Genomic DNA, 22,929 nt, shown 5'->3' with positions numbered 1-22,929 from the left:
ATGCCCCCATCAGGAAGAGGGCGATGCTGTTGAATGCGCTAGGGGTTGAAGGTCAGCGTATCTTTGCAGGCCTTAAAGAAATACCGGCGGCCGACGAAGACGCCGATGACGACGACGTGTACAAAGAAGCCACGCGTCGCATCATGAAGAGGTTCACTAATAAGGAGAATATTGTACTGCATAGGTTGAGATTCTACACTCGCAAACAGGAAGGGAGCGAAACCGTGGATGACTACATCACCAGGATGAGGGAACTCGCTTCTCTGTGCGCCTTCGGAGAAAATGCAGAACAGGTCATCTGCGACATGCTCGTCGTCCACACCAACTCTAGGAAAGTGCAGGACAAATTCATCCAGGAGAAGGAGGTCACCCTCGATAAAGCCATCCAGATTGCCAGGGCGGAGGAAGAAACCTCCAGCAGACGCAAGGAGGCGGGAAGTCACCTGCCTGTGCCCGAAATGGCGGCGCTACAATGGAGAGGTCGCAGAGACAAGCAATCCCGCGACGGCCCCAAGGACAAAAGTCCCAGGAAAAAGGAGGCACCGAAATGCTACAGATGCGCCAGTCTCAAGCACATGGCGAACGACCGCGACTGTCCCGCCAGGAATAAAGAATGCTCCAAGTGCGGACGCATTGGCCACGTGGCTCCAGCATGCATGTGGCGGGAGAAAACCGTGTCCCATGTCGACGGTGACTGCACCTCCACCGATGAGGATGAACTGCTGGACAGACCCATGGTTGTCATGGTCAATGCCCCCCATGCCAGGAGAGAAAAGCCCCACTGCACCATTAAAGTGGACGGAATGGAAACGCGCGTCATGGCTGATTCGGGATCCGACCTCACCATTCTGCCCATCGACACGTACAAGGAGATGATGGGACAAGAAAGAGTGGAGATTAGATCCACCAGGCAAAAACCCACCGTGTTTAGAGGGGCAACGGTCGACCTGTTGGGCTACATCAAGGCCCGCATCGATTTCAAGGGGAGGTCTACCACCACCAAGGTGTATTTTTCCCCCAAAGGTCCAGCCGTGCTGGGGTGGGATGACCAACACAAACTCAGCATGAACTAGATCCCAGCACTCCGGAACAGGTGCTCATGATCTCGTCAGGAGCAGCGCAAAACTATAAGGAGATCTTTCCAAACCTGTTCTCCGAGAGACCGGGAAAAGTGAGAAACTTCGTACAAAAAATTCGACTGAAACCCAACGCCACCCCAGTCAAGCACAAAGTAAGGGCGGTACCTGCCACCGCAAGACCAGCTTTGGACGCTCACCTGAGGAAGATGGTCGAGGAAGGAACCATTGAAACCGTGGAATCCTCGCAATGGCTGAGTCCGGTGGTACTAGTTAAGAAGAAGTCCAGCAACGACCTCAGGATCTGCATCGACCTGAGAAGCCTGAACTTGGAGGTGATCACGGATAGCTTCCCGCTCCCCAGCATCAATGAGATCGTCCTCATGATGAAAGAGGCGGCCATTTTCTCGAAGCTGGACATGCGTGATGCCTATCACCAGATTCCCCTACACAAGTCCTCCCGCCCCCTGACGGCGTTCATCACTCCTTTCGGCACCTTCCAATACACCCGCATGCCTTTCGGGTTATCGTCCGCAGCATCCGCATTCCAGAGGATGATGAACTCCCTATTGAAAGGCCTCACCAATGTCTCATTCTTCCAAGACGACATTCTGGTATACGCCAAGGACAGCGAGACCCATGACAAGGCGCTCAAGTCAGTCCTAAGCAGACTTCAGGAGGAAGGCATTCACCTATGCCATGAAAAGTGTGTCTTCGGGGTGAACAAAGTAGAGTATCTTGGGTACTGCATCTCGAGTGATGGGGTGAGCCCCAAAAGGAACCTCATGGAGGCCATTACTGAGGCGCCGGCGCCGATGTCTAAAGAGGAACTGCGCTCATTCTTAGGCCTAGCTGAGTACTATGCCAAATTCGTCCCCAGGTTCTCTGAGACCACGTCTCCCATGAGGGAGCTTCTGAAGAAGGGGGCAGCGTACTCTTGGGGCCCAGAACAAGATGAGGCTTTCGGCGAAATCAAGAATAGGATTCTACACGCGCCGTGCCTTAAACCATACAACCCTGAATGGGACACCTACATCACCACTGATGCCAGCGCATACGGCCTAGGGGCCACCTTGACCCAGAAAAAGGGCGACACAGAGAACATTGTGGCGTTTGCATCCAAGGCATTATCCTCATCCGAGAAGAATTACTCTACGGTAGAGAAAGAGATGTTGGCATGCGCTTGGGCCGTCGACTACTTCAGATCATACGTATGGGGAACAAGATTCAAGTTGATCACCGATCACAAGCCGCTTATCCACATGCTGAGCCCGGGCGGCACCAAGACGGCCACCCCCAGACTGGCCAGGATTGCCGCGAAGCTCCAAGAGTATACCTACGAGATACAACACATTGCGGGCTGGAAAAACGCACAAGCGGACTGCATGTCCAGGCTCCTCAACCAAAGCGCCCCCGGCACCACATTCCTGGAAGACGAATGTGTCGTTGCGTCCATCGGCGACCTGAGGAACGTCGAGTACATGGAAATGAGCGAGCGCCACTGGCAAGAAGAGTTCGAGCAGGACTTCGCTCTAAGGCACGTAAGCACCTGGGTTCGAAATGGATGGCCCAACGAGAGAGCGATCCCTGAAGGCCTTCGTCCCTACTGGAAGGTGAATGAGGAAATTACCGCCATGAACGGTCTCATTCTCAGAGGTGATCAAATCATCCCACCCAGCGGAATCCGTAAAGTCATACTGTGCAGAGCACACTCGGGCCACTTAGGGTGCAACATGACCAGAAGAAGGATACGCGACGCATACTGGTGGCCAGGTATGGACCAGGACGTTCGGCAGATGGTCGATAGGTGCCACGAATGCTCCAACAGCGACAAGCGCCTAGCCGTGAGGCAAGCCCCCATGCTGCCCACCGAAGTCCCCAAAGGGGTGTGGCGAAAACTGGGGCTGGATTTCATAGGGCCGCTGGACAACATGCCCCCTGAGCACAGATACGGGATAGTCTTGGTCGACTACTTTTCCAAATGGGTGGAAGCTGACTTCACCCCGGACATCACTACGGGAACAGTCATTGAAACTCTCACCGCCATATTTCAGCGGGAGGGCCTGCCCGAAGAACTCGTCACGGACAACAGAGTCCAACTAGTATCCAGGGAAATGGAAAAATTTCTCAAGCTTAACAACATCAAACAGCGGAAAGCAAGTCTATACCACCCACAGGCAAATGGCCTAGTTGAGCGGGCCAACCGCTTCATCAAAGGGGCGCTGCAACTGGCCCACGCCTCGGGCCTAGACCCATACAAGACGGTCAAAGAAGCCGTAGCGGCTCACCGTCTCACCCCCAACGCCGTCACAAGTGTTTCTCCGTTCCATCTGCTGAGGGGGAGAAGGGCGGCATCCTCACTGGTACCACCATGGCTTCAGCAAGTGAGGGCCGACGAAGACGTCGACATGGCTGACGTAACGTGCCGTATGCAGCGCAACAAAGAAGCAATGAAAGCACAGGGGGACTTGCGCCGAGCCGCTCGACACACACAAGTCAACAAAGGGGATCTGGTGAAGATACGACTTCCCCACAAGGACACCATCACAGGTTCCAGATACAGCAGTCCCATAGAAGTCATGGAGAGAGGGACAAACCACATCCGCACCAGCGATGGCAGGAGATGGAATCTAGAGAGGGTAGCCATGTACCGCAGGAAAGATGATACTGTACACTCCCCTGGAGACACTGGAGGAGATCAGGTCTGCCAAGAGCCATACGAGAACCATCATCTCCCGAGTGGAGACATCATAGAGCCGCAACATCGCAACGACTTCGCAAGCTCCCTTTTCCCAACCACACCCAGGGGATCACAGCAAGGAGCTGGACAAAGAGATCCCGATTCACCAGCACCCTCCCAAGGACACTTCATCGATCCCGCTACATACCCGGATCCTGGCAGGCCCCAGAGAGAGAGAAGGAAGCCCGGGAAATATGCATACTTCATCATGGAGTGACCTCCCATTCCTTTTTCCCAGCAGAGGAGGTGTGTGGGGACATCACGTGATCGCGGGAGCGTGTTCTCGCGAGATCTCGATACACGGGATCTCGCGAGCCCACGCTCCGCGGGAAAACGTTCCCGCTTCAGAGTTGGCGCCCTGCCAGCTAGAGCGGTCGTACAGGAGCGCTGCTCCTGATTACACAAAAAGGAGAATCAACTCCAGAACCATCACTACAGCTCATAGGGCATAACACCACAGCCACTGGAGGCTTCATGGGGGCCCTATGAGTTTACGGCGTGCCACCGGTGAGCACAACCCTTCCACAGTGAAGTAACTGGGGAAGCACAGGACCTGGTCAGTTTAACAGTGAGTAAGCGCCCTGCGCCACCAGTCCGCCTTAAGACATTCTCCCTTGTTCTCAGTCAATAAAGACTGTCAGAAACCCTACTGCGTCCTGTCATCCATTCAGGCCACAACACATGCGTTTTATTTCTGCGATTGTGAGCATATGCTCATAACATGAGCACAAGCCGACTGTGCGGCCTGCCTGGCATGAGACATGCAGAATGTGGTCGATTGTGTGTGAGGACGTGACAGTTCGAGGCATTTCTGCCCTCACTGCGAAAATTGCCGACTCAGCCAGCTGACATGGTATAAAAAACGTGATGTCATTGTTGTAGTAAATATCAAGCTGGCTTAAAGGTCAAAATAAATTGAGTGGGGGGGGCATTAATTATACAACCATGAAAAAGGTGTAATGGTCCACTCACGGGAGAAACGAAACTGACTGGAAAGCCGCCTGCAAGCACCACCCACTCAGTCACTGTCACTGTACTGGGAGGGGCCACAGAATTCTATGGTAGAACTCCGAGGGAGGGGCTAAGTGAACTTTATGCTGCTGCTGTGACGTTTGCATCTACTACCTGAGAAGCTCGAGGCAGCCGCGCTGACACGTCGCGCTTCCTGTGTATTTCTCTGGGAATTTTACAGAGTAAGTATTGGCCGTTTTGAAAGTTATTTGTGATCGGATTGCATTTTTCCACCACCGCCTCGCACAATGGGGTGAAAAGTGTGGTGGTTATGAAACCACGCTCCACCAAAAGCGGCTGAGGGGAACTGATGATGTAAAAGGGTTTCAGTTTTCCGATACAGTCGGAACCATGTGTTGAACATGGACAGGCCAGCGAAGAGTTAAAATGTGTCGAATTAGAGGTGCGCAACATTCACTCGCTCTGCCCCCATTGAGGCTCCTTCCTCGTTGTTAAATGGAAGGGGTTATTCAGTGATCTGTTTAGGAGACGTCTTGTAATTGTGTGCTAAACCACTGGCAACCTGACAACCTCATGGAGAAGTTCCAGTGACCAGCCGCAGGTGTACCCTGTTTGAGGGTCAGAGGGGGCTCTGTGGTCTAGGTGAACGGCTACAGACTAGTCTTTTGAGGGAAGCAGAGCAAGTATACCAGGGCTGGGCACTCTGTACTCCCAGGGAGTTGAGCAGCGTACCAGGCCTTTCCCACTTCCTGTTAGACTGGCTGAGTGGGGCTTTTCACCCGTGTGTGAGTGCAGTGCAGTGTTATTAAAACTTTGTATACTAACCCCCTTATTGAGACAAAATATAGGTTTCCTGCCCCTTACCGCAAGCTATAAACGTTTATATTTTCTATTAAAAGCAGTCGGACTAATCACAGGCCCATCTTAAGCACTTCTGGGTCCCTGGGTACATGTATCTTGCCCCCCCCACCCCCCTCAACCAAACCAGTGGAATTAAGATCTGGTCGCACCCTAGCATGTTTACTCCCATTAAGTCCCCTTACCCTCTGAATTCTTGCTCTAATCAGAATGATAAACAAGTAGCATTTGAAGGACAACATTACCAGTCTACGAAGAGGTTTCTCCTGTTCTAGTATAGATACAGGAAACCTTTATTAATATCATCCAGGAAGGTATGCAGCTTGTAGTATTAATGCAGGACTGTGTGTAAAAGGTACTGCAAAACAGAATAGACAGAGAAATCACAGAATGCAAAGGTGCTCAAGCATGGATAGAGGAGACCAACTGGAAGGAAGGAGAAAGCTGAACATACCATAATATGGCTAGTGGATGCAGATTAGAAGCTGCCAGTAAGGTGTCTGTATCCAAACAGACTGACATTAGAAGCCAGACATGGTTTTCAAATAGTGTTACCATTAGAGAGCAAAGGAACAATTGTCTGTGGTGTGCAATATATCAATGCTCATTATTATAGCGGAAGCAACACTATAGCCAGTGAGAATTATTCAAAGATCATACCCTGAGAAGGAAATCACTCTGAAGGGCTGACTATTTTGAAAGGTTTAGGGACTGGCAATTTTGAGAGGTTAGGCAATACAAGATTATATGAGATGCCCAGGATTACACATTGGTTAAGGGGTGAAACTGGGATTTGTGACACTTTCTTTTCCAGTTCTAACCAGGAACTATAATAATCTCATTTTATAAAAACGGACTTGAAAAGTACACAAAACACTGGCTTTTGAAATTGTCATTTATAAATGTGCAGAAAAACCTTTGTCTTTTACAAAATTTGTGTCAGACGAAAAGACCTTGAAATATGCTTGCTCGCGGCTTGTAACATCTTGTCCGCTCTCTTCTGTCGACCACCCCTACGATTGAAATGCCCTATATAGGAAGAAAGATCAAGTAATGGGTTAAATGATGCCACCAGCATGCGAGAAGGCAATCCTCATAGAAGACAGTACACTGATGTATGAGATATTAGATGATTTGACCACTATCGTATCGTCTGCTGGCAAAACCAGGATACAAGCATAAACGCTTTGGTTCCACTTGACGTTGGATACTTATTCACCTCTTGGACTAACAGTTTATGCTCATTGTTGGAGGTGATTGCCTAGATTTTACAGCACCACATCTGACCAAGCCAATCTCTAGACCTACACCATACCGATGACCTGTTAGTTTTTATAGCCACCCCTATCTGGTACACGTACATTGCTGATAATAGCAACTGTTGTGCTGCAAAAGTATGTATGCAGGCAGGTTTATAGACTTCAGACGTAGGAAAGGCACAGCCAGCCTTGCTGGAATGTGCGATTCTAATCTTGCATATGAACACATATCTCTACAATGAGTGCTTAACACACGGAGCTAACCTCTGAACCCTTGTGGCACTCAATTTACCAATATGCATTGTAGCTTTGGCTATTGCACATAATCAACATAATTCTCACAGGAAGGAAAGAATGCAACATAAGTTGCGCCGTAAGGAACACACAAACTATATATACCACAGTGAACACAGAAAGCATTACATGATGAATTTATCAAGGCAGGAGGTACTTGTCAAAACAGATAGGTTTAGAGCCTTAGCAGCACGCAATAAAATATCTTGACATGTGCTATTTAAATCTGTTGAACAATGGAATCTTACTTCTTTAGATCAGGCAGTCTTGTGGGGCTCCTCTCCAAGGTGGGGGCATGGGGCAAGTGCCCCTTTTTCCCTCACATAAAAACGTCTGCCCTTTTTAAAGAAGTTTGCACCCTGGAACTCTTCTGGCCTGCCCACTGGGCCAACACAATAGTTTGAAGACCATGGTGTAGTGTAAGCCCCAGAATTATCTCATCTAGCGCCTCATTATGAGTTCAGCGGTATTCCAGCAGTAAATCTGCCAAAATACTGTCAAACTCAATTACTGTGACTGCACTTGGTCCCGTGGAGCTACCAGAGGATTACAGATGGTGGTGAGTCCCTGTTCTTTGGGGTCCACAGGTCTCCAGGGATATTTTTGGTGGATTTATCAAGTAGTAGTAATGCTGATTTCTGGAAGAAAATGTCCTCCCAAAATCTGCAGAATTACCACTTGGTTATTCCGCTGTCTGTAAATCCGCCCAAAATCCCCATGGAGTAGATCCCAACCATTGGGAATTAAAGCATCTTGCTGGAGGTAAATCCTAAATTTTTCTTCCAAAAATTGGTGCAATTACCACTCAGTTTCTGCTTGTGATAATTCTACCAAAACATGTAATTTGGCGGTGCAGGAAATATTTTGTTAATTCCATTACCGCCCCAAACAAAAAATTCCGATAACGGAACGACCTCCCCTTTTTTCCCCACACAGCCAAACTTGGAATGAGGGCTATACGCTTCAAAACATGCACCGTATTAAATGATGGCTTCTATGTGCATAAAGACACTGTGGTCAGTTACTCAAACCTTATGATCTTAAGGCTGTGGGTAATTACCAGTCCAAATAATTCTGACAGGGCAGACTTCCTTATTGTGCTTAATCAGTGTGGTGCACCTTGATTTATTCACTGTATCAAGCAAGGGGCCCTCATCTGGGCATCTACTCTTTCACTTACTTAGAGAATCTAAAACCAAAAAGGGCTAAATGGAAGACGGGGAATCAATCGCAACCAGTGGCATTGTTCTGGGTTGCTTTCCATTTCATCGTATTTAAATTGATCTTGGTAAAGCCAACAATATGAGTAGGCCAGCCGAAACAGCCAGACCACAAACCCAAAACGTATCTTTTGAAATTTGTTTTCAAGAACGCCTCCGGGGGACACCCTCGCAATCCCTGCTAACAATATAGTGAGCAAGGGTGTGGGGGACACCCCTGCAGACCCAGTACTAAATGCATGATTTTGTCGAACTGCTCGGGCAATTTTGCGGTGCCGTAATTAGCACCAACGTCCCTTAGCGGGTTGGTTTTTAACGCCTGCAAAAAGCAGGCGTTAAAGCACCAACCCGCTAAGGGACCTCGTAGTAAGGCGGTAATGGTTAACGGTCACCGTTACCATTAACGGTGGCCGTTAACCATTACCACCTTCCGTGTAATGAGGCCCTCTCACTCCAAAATCCTATCCGGAGCACTGAGTGAACCAGATGGTAATACTTGACACAAAGTTGCTAGTCCAAGTTAGCAATACACTTCCTATGAGATGAAGAAACGGGCACACATGGTGCCCACGACCCAACCTCTGCGGGTGAGCAGTAGCAAAAAATGGCTGCAGTGACCGTATAAAACACAGAGAACAGCGAGCATGTTACCATGATGGCATCATAGCTGGACGTGATGACGTCACAGAATGTGATAAAAATTAATTTGTCACTGCAAAGCTAAGTAAAGACATAGAGATTTGAAAAAAGTATAAATAGTGGGAAAAGTAAAACATTGAAAAAAGTGCCCTGGTGATAGTCTAGATGCATGGTAAAAAACACTTATTTAACATACAACCAGCAGAGTCTGTAATCCTCAAGGGTCCTTCACGGTTGCATCAACTCTAACCACCAAAAGGTACAAATAGCAAAAAAGTAAGAACTATCTATTCTTTGTGTAAAGTCCATAGTGTAAAATATTGAATACATCTGTACGTAATGTACTAAGTATGAGCACTAACATCGTGAGGACAGGTACATATACGTAAATACAATGTAATCTCAAGCACCAAAAAAAAATGCAAAAAGAAAACTCCACAATGAAAGAAGTCTAAAATGATGAAACCCACAGAATTCAAAGAGAATGTTGATGTGTTCATAGAAAACATGTTGTACATTCCTCGTTCATCCCTCGGGGGCGACGTCATCAAGTCTGGCTACCGCATCGCCGCTCTCTGCCCTAATTTCCAGTGCTATGCGGACGATACCCAACTCATCTTCAGGCTACCCTCAGCCTCCCCCTCTCTTTCCCTCATCTCTGACTGTCTGTCTGCTATCCAGGAATGGTGTGCCGCCAATGACCTCTGCCTTAATGCCAGTAAGACTGAGATCCTACTCATCGGTACTCCCACTCCCTCCTTCCCTGTAGCTCTCTGGCCTGCCTCCCTTGGCCCCCTCCCTGCTCCTACCTGCAAGGCAAAAAACCTTGGGGTCATCTTCGACTCCACACTCTCCTTCTCTCCTCATATTTCTGACGTCGCCAAGAGGTCACACTACCAGCTGCACCTCCTCAGAGGTATTCTTCCCTTCCTCTCCTTCCCCCAGAAGCTCACTGTCTCCCGAGCCCTGGTTCTCTCGAAGCTGGACTACTGTAACAGCCTCTATCTTAATCTGCCTGCCTCCACTCTCCGCCCTCTGCAACTCATCCAGAACAGAACTGCGAGACTTGTCCTTGGCCTCAAGCCCAGGGACCGTATCTCTCCAGGACTGAAATCTCTACACTGGCTCCCAGTGGCTGCGAGGATAAAGTTCAAAACCCTCTGCATTGTCCACAAGGCCTTCTGGGGCCTGGGTCCTAAATACCTTCAACTCTCTCTTCCCAAATATCTTCCTTCCCGAGCCCTTCGCTCATCCGCCTCCAATTCCCTCAGGGTTAGCCGCTTCTCGAAGCAACGAGCTGGGGGTAGATCTCTCTCCGCGGCAGGGGCCTCCCTCTGGAACAGCCTTCCTGCCTCCCTGAAACTTGAGGAGAACCATCTCCGGTTCCGGAAGCACCTCAAAACCTTCCTCTTTGCTTCTGCTTTCTCTCTCCCTCTCCCCTGCTGAACAGCTAATTTAATTCCTCACTGAAACTGCACTGATCCTGCAACTGGACCACTCTAAACGGCCTCGGCCCTGGGCCCTGCCACTCTCCACTTGCACTGATGCCCTGGAACCCCTTTGCACTGCGGGACTGTCTCTGTATCCCTACAGCCCCCCCCCCTCCCCCAGCACTTGTTCTGCACTTACCTCACACTTGCCACCAGCTGGCCCTATTTATTTATCTATTACGTTACGCCACTTACCTTGTACTGCACTTCCCCCCCTCCCCTTCCCCTTGCACTTTTCCCCCTCCCCCACCCCTGCACTTGCGCGATCTGAATGACACCTGGCCTAGTAAGATCGTTGTCTGTCTCCCCTTGTTCCCCCCCTCCCTGCCTCGTCGCGCCTTGAAACACATGTGTATAGGCGCGTTACAAATACCATATCATATCATATCATATCATATCAATTGGCTTCCCTATATTTCAATGAACGAAAGTCCATATGCCGATTTCATCAAAGCCTTAACCTGAATGCATGCATGCTCCAGTAGCCAGATGATTAAGGCTGGGCATTTCCATACCAGAATGGTCAGGGATTTGCTCCACTTTCTCTCCCCTATGGCATGGAATCATTGGTCTGCACCTTTGTCCTGAGGCGTTTGGACTGCTGTAATGCACTTTATTTAAATCTACTCTGCACCTAACACCCAAACCTCAGCTCGTGAGGTTTGGAATGCTCTGCCCCTGCAATGAAAAGCCTACGTTTTCATTGGGCCTTTCCCGTGTAATTGTTCTGTTTATATCTTCATGGTGGTGTTGAAGTATTTTTTTTCTTTGATGTCCAGGATCGAAATAAAGACTTGATGAGCTGGAGCTAAAAGCAGCTCCTGGGTGTCAAGCTTCACGCAGTAAGTAGGAGCTACCTCTGGGGAACGAGGATAGTGTGCCGCAAATGTAACTTTCACATGAAATGCCAACTATAACTTTTTGTCCGTTTTATACAACCTATTATGTAGTAAATCACTTCTACATATGTCTTCATGCTCCTGTATGCAAGTTCCAAAACACCCAGCATTAACGTTCCATAGAGATGTTTGCATGGCACCAACTATGCCGGAGAGCCAAAAGCAGATCCTGGTATCTGTCGATACCCAGGTAATCGGGCTCTTCTAGCTGTCATGCAGGAGCTAAATAGCTCCCAGCAAGTTAGATCCCTAACAGTGTAGCACTACATCCTTACGTGGGGCTTTACCACTTTAATCAATACATTTGACATTTTGTCTGTAGCTTTGTTGATTCCCAATGTGTTGCCCCTCACCTTTTGTTGATTGAGTTTCTTTTGTAGAATAGTTACACATATTTGAGTTGATGGTTCTAATTGAGGCTTGGGAAGGGACCATTCTTTGGAGATAGTTTGGGCCCTAACTCCACAACGACCTGTGCATGGCACTAGCATGCGTGCTTGTCTATGACCTTTTGGGTGGTGCTGTGTTCTAGGGTAGGTATAGCTGGGCCGGTGGATCTTGATAAGGCCAACAGTGGTTGTAGAGCCAGAGTGACAAGTGGGATCCTGGATTACTGTATTCTGGGAAAGGGAAAGTGACAGAGCCAGCATGCCAGGCTAAGTCACATAGTGGGTGCTCTGTTTTGTGAAATAGACCATCGTTTTGCCATGATTTTCCCAATGTCGCTTGGTGCTGTGAGTGGGGTAAATGGTATGTCAGAATGTGTTACACTGTAACTAGTGCAGCTGGAAGCAGATTTAGGTAAAACTAAGACTTCAGTAAGATTTTCAACTGAAAGCATTTTTCTCCCACATTTTTGAAGTTGAATGTAAAATAAAATTTTAAAGAGTAAAGGAGCCGTTGCCATTTGTGTGGGGGTATTTATGGAGAAGTACAACTATGTCTTATTCTAGAAGATTTTTTTGTAATCCATACTTCATTGCACTTAGTAGTTCATGCATGTTTTTGAGATCCGGTGTCTAGAAGTGTAGAGGTCCTTCTCTTGGCACTGGGATACTGGTAGCACTGATGAGAACAAAATGAGTGAACCTGTGTGGGTGGAAGCAGGGTCAGTTTACTATTGTGCTATTAGTTTGCCATTTCCTGTTTGTATTGTATTTGCTCAAATAGTTTTGTTGCAGTTATTTGTCTGATTTTAGGGAGTAAAAGTGGCTTATATGCTGCTAATCTATAGGGCCGGCTAAAACAATTATATTGTACTTGTCATTTCAATGGCGCCAATTTTACCATTATTATAGTCTACATTGACTAATACTTTGGCCTGATTTTGGGCTGGATGATCAGCGAGTGCGTGAGTAAGTGAATTAGTATGCAAAGCATCACTGTGGACTAGATCACCTCTTGTAATCTGACATACTTTGGTCTTGGTGCCATGAAGGTAACCGATAAGGTACTACCCCTATCCAACAACACAGAACAGAAAATGTGGAAAGCGCTTTGCTGAACGTTCAACCCAAATCCTGATTCCTGCGGGGCGTGACTAAAGTGCATCCTGCAGTAGGAAATGGGAAAGGGCTGGTCGGAGCATGGCCCCCGTTGCAGGTCTTTCTACCCTCGAGAGCTTGACCCATCTTTCTCTCTCCTAATAGGGTTTCCAGAGCGCCTCTTCATAGAGTCAACACTCACCATGTGGAACAGCTTGTGGCCATCCCAGATGTTTTCCACAGGTAAGTGGCATTCACTTGCTCTTGCGGGCCGAAGGGTCTTTGCATTAACTCTTGGTCCGTTCATCCTTATCACATTCGTAACTTGGAGTGGTTATCCAGCTCTTGAGACTTCTGCACCATGATGCAACCTGTGTGCCTGTCTCTGAGCAGGCGGATACTCTGCAGGAACACAGAAGCCCTTCTCCTTATTCCACTAGGTATGACTGCTCCACCAAAGCAGCACAATGGTCCAGTCCATCTACCTTTTTATATGTTGAACCAAGCTGCCTGTAATCGGTCTTGGGGTGACCATGACCATTAGTGATGCATCTTTAGTCTTTAAATTAAATAAATAATAGTGGTGCAATCATGTTACTTTTATTTTCTGGAATCATATTGGTGGGTTGGTTAGTTGGCTTAGTGTGGGTATTCCCATAATTTAGAATCGTGGGGAGAAGGAATGGGTGAAGGAATAAGATTCAACTCCTTGGGTGGTAGTAGTCACAACTTCTAATGCAATTCATCCTCATCACAGCCGAGTATTTCTCCTTCCCTGTGGCCTCTGTGACTTGCACATATTAGCACCCTGAGAGAGAGTTTGGCCAATTAGGTGATCAGGAATGCAGGCAGAATCTGTCAGCAACTGCCTGTGTTATCACGGCAACCTGTTCGCCTTCCCCATATGTCCACCACTTTTTTTTTTGCCCCCATTTCCTTCCCTTTCTACCTTATTCTTAATGGCACCACCACCCAATCTGCCCCACTGCACTGCCGCTTAGTCCTGCTTCCAGACTCTCTCCATGCCGGTCCTCTGATTATCACTATGGCCACCATGCAAATTAGTAAAGTTAACTACTCCCTTCACTATATCCATAACCGTCATCTTTGAATTTTCTTTTTAGGGTAATTGGGCACAAGCAAATAATGCAAAGGCCTTTTCCATTTAGCACTGTGTTATTGTAATAGTGTTAACCCCACATTCGGAGGCAGACAGCTATCTCAGAGATCCATGCATAGCTAGTGGCTACTTGGACACAGGCTGGTAACAGCATTTCTGCCCCTGAACGCAGGGGTTATCGCTATATTAGTACCCGGCGAGGGTCAATGCGCTTGTAACAAGCAAGCGCATTGGTCCTTGCCAGGGGCATTACCGGTCGACAAAGACTGATGAGGGCTGCGTCCCGTCACAGCTCCTTTTCTTGCTCCCGTCAGGCCGCCATGGAACTGGAGAAGGCCCTTCTTCCTTTCCAAGGTAGCCATGTTGTTTGTTTACTTTTTTCCCATTCGTTTTAATGGCCGCCATGGAAAGGGAAAAGGGACTATGTGCAGTCCCTTCTCCCCGATGGCCATTTTTTTTCCCTCGAGTCGAGAAACGGTTGCAGCGCTGTTTCTCAACTTGAGAAAAATATTAGTACCCCCATACTACGCTCGGGCGTAACTATCGCTCGGAGGGAGGTGGGGGGTTAAATGCCCCCCTCCTTGGGTTCTATTGCTTAAATGAAGCCATTCAAGGAGGGAGAACGTGAGGGAAAATTTGCAGAATGGGCGAAAGATCAGGCGATGGATGAATTATGATTGAGGGTTAAAGTGAAGTAAATTAGTAAAGACAACATTTAGGTTGGTGAATACAGGAAACTTTCTTCAAATCCTATGCATCTATTACAATTTGGCTCCCTCTGCTTGGCGCTAAACGGCCACCTATGAGCCAAAGCTGTGTACCCTTAATGGGCGGGGCTAAAAAGCCACCTATGAGCCAAAACGAATGATGGCACCCAATCAAAACTATGTAACCGCATTAGGTGGTGCTAAAGCTTCTCCAGTGAGCCACAATGAATGGTGGCCCCTGCCACCTATGAGCCGAGGCTACGCAAATTAAGGACACCTGCAGACTTGCCTGCCGCCTCTGACGCCTCACTGAGTGGCACCTATGAGGCCAATGTAATGAGAAATTAATACGAAATTGCCAATTCAATCTTCACTATTATACTGGGGCAAGGAAAGCCCTCTTTTATATAGCTTTAAAAATGTTTAATGGGTCATTAGTCTTTCTTCAGTATTCACATATTTCATCCACTATAGTTAATTCTTCTTTTATCTGAAAGTAACTGATATCCCAAGCAAGTATTGTAATTTGTACTGCATATATCATTGAGGTCAACCCTCAATACATCGCAACCTCTTCAGGAGTGTGTCCTGTCAGCACAAATCGTTCCTCTAATTTCCCAGACCTTTAAGTTACTCCTGCTCCCAACAGCTTCCTTATGTTCTAATAAATGAAATGTCATCAAAGTTAGGCACTGGCATCTACCCAAAGTGCTATATTTATTTATGTATTTAGCTATTGGCAGTGCTTCTATACAACGTTACAAAAAAGTAGTCGGTACGATAGTGATTGATCTGATGACCATGAACGGTACAGATAATCATGAAGAAAAAAGCATGTTCAGAAGAAACTTACATGGTTTATCAGTTGACTCTCACTTGAAACATGTTAATGCAGATTAATGAAATTTTTGCAAAAACAAATCCAATACACATTATAGCTCACCAGCAGGTTGAAGTTGGGAGTAATGGGTGCTTTCCAGTAGATGGACTAGATGGACTAGATGGGAGAATGCGGGTGGAGAGAACCAGTGATGGATATGGCAGTAAAGGAGACAAAAGGGGGAGTGCCCCCTGGCAGAGGTAGCTGCCGATTACAATCAAGGAGAGCGGCAAGAACATAGATGTAACAATGGGCCCCACCATTGGGGTAACACAAAATGAGGGGGCTCCCCTGCGAGCCCAGTTAATGGGACAAACCCCCCTGCCCTCCCGCAAACACCATGAAAAAACACATGGTACGCTACAGACTTTGGGTTGGGCTGGTGTGGTCCATCATGCTTGCACAATGTACATGATGATCATGCTGCTGCAAGGTGCCCCATGGGCTGCACAAGGAAAAAGATGTCACATTTGTAAATCAAACCTTACATATTTCTCTTAGCATATAACCAAGGGGCCGGGGGGTGAAGTCAGGGTCCTGGCACTCAAATGTCTGCAGTCAGTAACATTATTATGTGCATACCAGTGGCTGAGGCAGCTTTTGGTGCTGGTGGTGTGCAGCTCCTGTGGGGAACTGGCATTGTAAATGATTCAAGGTCAGTGGGGACAGGTGAATATTTGTAGTAGATGGTTATTAAAATGCCCCACAAATTAATGCGAGAGACGGAGCGTAGTGAGAGAGCCCTAAATAATGTTTGGGGGTTCGGGTAGGCTTCTCCCCAAAGAGCAAGTTTTAAGTAATATGTTGAAAGGGTGCATTTTACAGCACAATGGATGCATGCACATTCAAATGAGGACCTGCAACTCTACCTCTCTGCCCTGAGCTCTCTCAAGTCCTCTTTTGACGAGCGAAAAGGGAATTCCTCGTCACCCTCATCGACTCTCACTTCAGCCATCCTGCTCAACTACAGGGCACTCTAAACTCACTCCTCACTTCTCCTAAACCTATAACTATTATGTGAGACTGCTGCCATTTACCCTGCAAACAGTGAGTCGGAAGCGGCCTCTGAGAGACGGATAGACGGAGAGAGGTGCGGCTTGACTCGCGCGATTCCACGTTCTGAGGTTCTTTCCTCTAACCTCATTTCTTCCTTCCGAGAGAGAGTCTGTCGTGCTGTTGCTGCGTCCTTGTGTCTCCCGTTCGCTTTTACCCACTTCTGTTGCCTCTGCTTCGGGGCAGGGGGTCCGGTGGGCCCGGGGAACCTGACCAGAGCTTGGAGCTCAGAAGAGATTCTGCAGGGAGGAGCATTGGCACGAGCCTGCAGGGGGAACACCAGGTACGAGCAAGGCAAGCCCTAATTATGGTTTTTAGTCCATTGAACACGTATCTAGCACGTATCTATCTGGCGTATCTAGCGCTAAGGCATCTGCTTCTAGTGGCCACACTTGATTGTTTCCACCGTTCAGCCTGAAGCTCGACTGTGACTGTGGGGCCAGGCCCTTTGAGCAGTCGTGCGAACCGTAACATTGCTGGTTAATGTGAAGTTTTAGCTGCCGAGCTACAGCTAAATTGCTATTTTTGGTGCTTGACCGCGGCGCTATCCCCATTGAACGCGGTTGCACACCTTGAGGCTAAGTCAGCTATTGAGTAAACCATCACCCTTAAGGCTGGGACCCCACAGATCCCTCCCTCACGGATAGGGTAAGGAGGGGCTACTGCCTTTGTAAAAATAATCTTAAAGGCTACCTTCTGAGCCAACCAATTGACCGCGCCTGTTTAACCGCGCAAGTTATATGCCGTTCTACAGGCAAGGACCTCAATCGAATTATAATCTCCAGAAACGTAATAATAACTTCCCAGACACCGGAAGAAACAGTACAATGGCCAAAGCGAAACTAAAAAGAACCTCCAGCGAAAGGGGCCATCACACACTTCTTTCCTCCGAATGTCCTCCCCGAAGAAAACTCCATTGCTGTGGAAGGAGAGGGTCCAGTGAATAACCCCACGCTGGCACCTCATGAGGTCACTAATTATGATGACATCGACAATAACTCACTTCTAGATCTCTGCCTGTCAATGCAGCGGGCTATGACTCCAGCACACCCACGACAGTCAGGCAACAACACACAGAACCTTCTATCAAGTGCCCCATTTCCTCAGAGGGATCAGGTTGAAAGACTATCCATATCTCCTAATTTAGCCCCGTTTCAAGAGCCTTCTGTCCTCGGAACCAATAGCGAATCCAGTCGAGTCTCCACTCCAAACACACCGGTCCTGGTCGAATTGCAATCCTCAGTGGCTTCTTTGCAGTTTGCCCTTAAATTTCTCCTGAAACTATGTGGGCGTATTCTGGAGACTACTCTCACTTTTGCAGCAAAAGAAGGAGCCAAAGACATCCCTGGGGCAGAAGAAAACCTGATCCCTAGGCTCACGGATAGTGACCCTGCACAGCCTCCTACTGATCCAATACCTGTATCTGAACCTTCAGATGAGTCAGAAGTATATTTTTCACGCAAAGAAGATTGGCCAGAAGAGCAGCCATGAAGAAAAAGCCGTGCGTGATAGCTTCTCCCCTACCCACAACTGCACCGGCGGGGAAACTGTCAAAAAAGGCCAAAAAAAGAGCAACAAGGGCATCGAAATGTAAAGCGAAGGGCCCTGGCTCTCTCACCAGCTGGCTTATTCCCGACACTGTGAATGAGTCGATCTGTACGGAAGAAAATTTACTTGACCTCAAATTATCTCAATTGAACAATGACCTGGAGAAGATCTCTTCTACTCCTAACAAAAGCCCAAGTAGGGCCACAATGGCAATAAGCATCCCTAATCCACCTACCATCAATGAGCCCCCACTAACTGATCATTATAACAATCGCATATGTATTATAAAAAATTTGTACCAGCAACATGAGCGAAACTGGCTTACAAGATCGGCTCTTATGACCAGGCTTCACTCAGTGCCTCAACTTCGTGTTCTCAGCTCCACAGACTTTTAATACGTGGAGCCTCTCCATGTTACCAACCCTAATGTCTCTGCGGTTCATTTGTGGTGAAAGCTCAACTGATACCAAGTTTCAAACAAAATCTGATGGTTGTAGACATTGAGATTGATGCCAATCCTGAAATGGAAGACCTTAGCTGCCCACGTGAGGTGGTCTATTCGCCGGAAAAATCTCCCTCGCTCTCAAATCTACCCAAGGCGGACAAAGTTCAGATTGCTGATGTACAGAAAGTCTTAAGTTGGCTGGCTGAATCCCTCCCTCTAATTATAAACAAACAATGAAATCTCACCATTGCCTCATGGAATTGCAGAGGTTTTAACCATTTACTAACTTCTGAAGGATCAGTAGATATCTTAACAGACCATTTGTTTACAGGAAACATGGTTGGTCTCCCCAGTGATCCTCAATGGATATACATTGTATCAGTCTTTTGCTAAGAAGGGACCCAGGGGTAGACCATTTGGAGGGTTGATTGTGGGTGTCAGACACTCTGTCCAATCTCGTTGAATTACTACAAGCCAACCTGACAACCTCTTAGCAGTTGAAATTATGGTCCCCCAAGAAGATGTCACTGAAAGAATCCTACTCATAACCTCTTACAATCTACCAGGCGCTGTATGTAGAGAAGAATTACAAGAGGCGGTCCATGAGCTACTTAGCGAATGGACCATGATACTGGGGAACAACTTAGTCATATTCACAGGCGACTTTAACTACCATATAAAGGGCTCGAAAGGTACTACCCTCAATCCTCTACTATACCCTAAGGGACGTATGCTTCACAACATAGAGGATCCTGAAGGCCTAAACTGGCTACACTTTTTTTCAGACTGGGATTTGGAACTTATTAATGGGAAAACGCGAAGCGACTATCCCGGTAAACATACTTGGCGTAATGCCTCTGTAACTAGTACTCTAGATTACATATTTGTTAGTCCGAATATAGCCACCAGAATTAAAGACATGAAGGTCACCCCAAATAACTGGAGCGACCATAGCCTTCTAACATTGACCTTAGCAGTAGACTGGTCAACTCCGAGCCCCTGCCCCTTGGGTAACCTGACGACAACTTAAACTGCCACTTTCATTCGTTGGTACACAAAAAACATTGAAAATGCGACTCGCTCAACACATGCTGTCCTTCTCTACGATATCCAAGCCTTTACCAAATTCACTGCTAATGATATTGAAAGATGGATTGCGGCTTTTTCATCATCACACGCTACCACATCTATTAGCAAGATGATACAAGATGGAAGGAAGACCATACCTTTTGACAGGGCCATCCGAGATGCCAAACGAGTTCTAAGGGCTTCCATTCGAAAAGCAAGGGCTGCTGCAGTTACAGTAGAATCATTTGTGGCTCAGTGTAGAACCTTAAAGAACAAATATCGTGCCTGGATTAAGACGAAGAGAAGAGTAGAGAAGATAAGCCACTGGCAACAAATGGTTCAAGTTGTATGCTCCAAAAATACAAGAAACATCTGGGGTGTATTAAATGAAATGAGGGGCCCCATCCATTACACCATGGTCAACCCGGTAGGTGCCCAGCAATGGTCTGAATTTCTGTCTACACGTAATGCCCCGTTAACACCTACCCAGCATGGCAGCTGTGAATTGGTCCCCCCTGAGAAACCCTTTATTGTGACCAACGAACAAATACTTGCCAAAATCAAATCACTAAAATTATCTAGAGCACCTGGACCCAATGGCCTAGCCAACGTTGTATTGAAAAGTAATCCTGATTTCTGGGCCAGCCTGATTACGATCCAATTTGACAACATACTGGAAACTGGTAATATCCCGACTTCCTGGCAAACTTCCATATTGATCCCAGTCTTCAAGAGAGGAAACAGACTGGAGCCAGGAAATTGTAGATTGCTGTCTGTTAGACTGCACAGGAAAGCTATTTGCATCGTTGCTTCTAGACAAATTGGAGACGTGGGCAGACAGAACTGGAATATTCAATCAATTCCAAAGTGGATTCAGGAAAGGCTATACCACCACCATGAACCTGATGATTATTGATCTACTGAGGACCGGAGCCAAGACCAGTGTGAAACCTCCTCTATATGCCCTGTTTATAGACTTCTGAGCGGCTTTTGACACAGTCCCCCGTGACAAACTCTGGTCAAAATTAAAACTATTAGGATGTCCTGATGAAGTTCTCTATTACTTAAGAGCCTTACATCGACACGCTACGGCTAAACTCAAGCTGGACTCCCAAGGCCATATGACCACTCCAGTTTCACAGAATTGCGGAGTAAAACAAGGCTGTGTCACAGCTCCTTTTCTATATAATGTATTTACATACGACCTTCCCATAGCGGTATCTGCAGTGCACAATTGCCCTCCACGGATCGGATCTGAGCACTGCCCAGTGCTCGCTTATGCAGATGATCTGATCATCATGGACCACACATTTAGCGGCCTCTCAAGATCGGCCACTGCACTCTGGGATTATGCCCATAAAAACGATATGGTTATTAACAGTGATAAAACCCAATTAATGGTAGAATTCGCCAGACCAAAGTTAGTTATGCAGGGGATAGAGATAAAATATACCCCCATATACAAATACCTTGGGGTGGAGGTTGATGTTACAGGAGAATATCCTACCTGCATACAAAAGCGAATCACCAGAGCTGCACAATTTACAGCATTAATACACCGCTTTGCAATTAGAAATTGTGGTTACACAATGTGGGGCGTGCGCCACCTGTATCTGCAGATATTGGTTCCTATGGTTACCTACAGACTGGAGGCACTTTTAAACATCAATTTAAGCTCGCTCCAATTCGTAGAGGGCAAATTTTGGAGGCGGATATTGGGCCTCCCTCAATGTATTCCAATGGCGATCCTAAGACGATTCCCTGAAGGCCACTGTACTTAAAAGAAGAGCTGAGATCTACTCGAAGATGACTAACCAACCATTGAACTTCCTGCTAAATTCATTACATCAGGACATTTCAAGGGAGGCTACTCTCTACCATCTAAAAGCTCATATGGAAAACCTATGCAAGGAGATTGGCTGGATTCCTGCACTGGGGAGCACACTCGACACATCAAAGAAGGCTCTTCCCAAACAAATAGATCTATGGGACTGGCTCGAGAACTTCGATCATCTGAGCAAACTTACAAAGTATCAATTTGTAAAGTATAGACTATATACCTACTTGAAACCACAGCTGTACTTTAATTTGAGCCCCTCTAGTAAACCTAGACTTTTCCTTCTGTTGCTGCGTCTTGACTGTTTACCGGTATTAGCAAATAAGTGGATAGACAACCATCTACTGTCACACGAAAGACATTGTCGAATGTGCAAGAACATTTCCACCAACGAAACAGCTATACACCTTCTAACAGCCTGCCCGTCTATGCTTAAAACTTATGAACTATGCTATGGGAAAGTGGTTCATAATTTGGGTCACATAAAGGCACCATGGTTCTGGTATCGCATCTTAAATTCGACCTCTATAAAAACTCACATAGCTATGTACAGTATATAGCTGAGCATTGAGAAATCTTTGGGCATCACCATCTAGCCCAAACAATAACTCAATCCCATCATAGCTTATTGGGTCAGCAGTTTACGTCCCCTATCACATGACTTGTTGAGATCATTATCTTCTTGGGGGCCATTGGTGTACGATATGCAATCCTGTGAAACTAATCGAAGATATTTACAACTCCACTGACCAAGGGAAGGGAAGGCTTTGACCTCTGAAAATGAAATTAAGTACACTTTTGCATGACGCATTGTATAAAACCTTTAACGGTACTTATTGCTCCATGTTCTCCGCTACAGTAGCATCACATTGTTTTTGTCACTGTTATGTAGAATGATTTCTATCCTTCTTTACCCATGGAAACCTCATGATTAGAACAACTCATTTTTAAATTTCTTTTTCTCTATTAATTTTAATTCTAAGTGAGGTTTTAGTCTTCCCATTTTTACCTGTTTTTTTTCTGCCTGGTTTTATTTTTATTTCTACTCATAAATGTGTAAAGTTTATATTTAAACTTTTTTCACATTATTAAATAAATTGAAATAACTATTATCCCCACTCTCACAGCTAATAACTCAGCTGGATACTTTGCTGCAAACGTTTCCAAATTCCTCACAATCCCTCCTCCTACACTCTGCCTAATCTACCATCATCCGCTGCTTCTGTCGCCTTTATCAAAGCATGGCGGAACGCTGCATTCTGTTGCCACGCAATGGCCTATAAGCTTACCTAAGCTTGACAGATGACATGTGTTGCTGGGAACTGGTCCCCCTGAATAGT

At 46.9% G+C, this 22,929-nt stretch overlaps 1 protein-coding gene and 1 long non-coding RNA gene across 5 annotated transcripts in view; one reads left to right on the top strand and one right to left on the bottom strand.

Annotated features, from left to right (window-relative positions):
• Window positions 1-4,866: 4,866 nt before the first annotated feature.
• LOC138503309 (interferon alpha-inducible protein 27-like protein 2A) overlaps window positions 4,867-22,929 on the top strand; it is a 182,857-nt gene continuing 164,794 nt past the window's right edge. Inside the window, exons 1-3 of one of the 4 annotated variants that reach the window (XM_069622926.1) lie at window positions 4,870-5,009; window positions 11,328-11,390; window positions 13,097-13,174. In XM_069622926.1, coding sequence (XP_069479027.1) covers window positions 13,135-13,174 — 40 coding nt within the window. In that variant the 5' untranslated portion in view covers window positions 4,870-5,009; window positions 11,328-11,390; window positions 13,097-13,134. Of the gene's footprint in view, window positions 5,010-11,327; window positions 11,391-13,096; window positions 13,175-22,929 lie in introns of all 4 variants that reach the window. The other 3 variants (XM_069622924.1, XM_069622927.1, XM_069622925.1) reach the window with 3 other exon arrangements.
• Window positions 6,528-22,929, bottom strand: part of LOC138503310 (uncharacterized) — a 112,987-nt gene continuing 96,585 nt past the window's right edge. The window contains exons 2-3 of the long non-coding RNA XR_011279613.1: window positions 19,911-20,037; window positions 6,528-6,675 (exon numbers count right to left, since the gene is read on the bottom strand). This is a non-coding gene — a long non-coding RNA (uncharacterized lncRNA). The remainder of the gene's footprint in view (window positions 6,676-19,910; window positions 20,038-22,929) is intronic.

This window comes from Ambystoma mexicanum, chromosome 11 (genome assembly GCF_040938575.1).
Source record: "Ambystoma mexicanum isolate Mex_15411 chromosome 11, UKY_AmexF1_1, whole genome shotgun sequence".
Classification (NCBI taxonomy): Eukaryota; Metazoa; Chordata; class Amphibia; order Caudata; family Ambystomatidae; genus Ambystoma; species Ambystoma mexicanum.
This window is presented reverse-complemented; position numbering and strand designations above follow the sequence as displayed.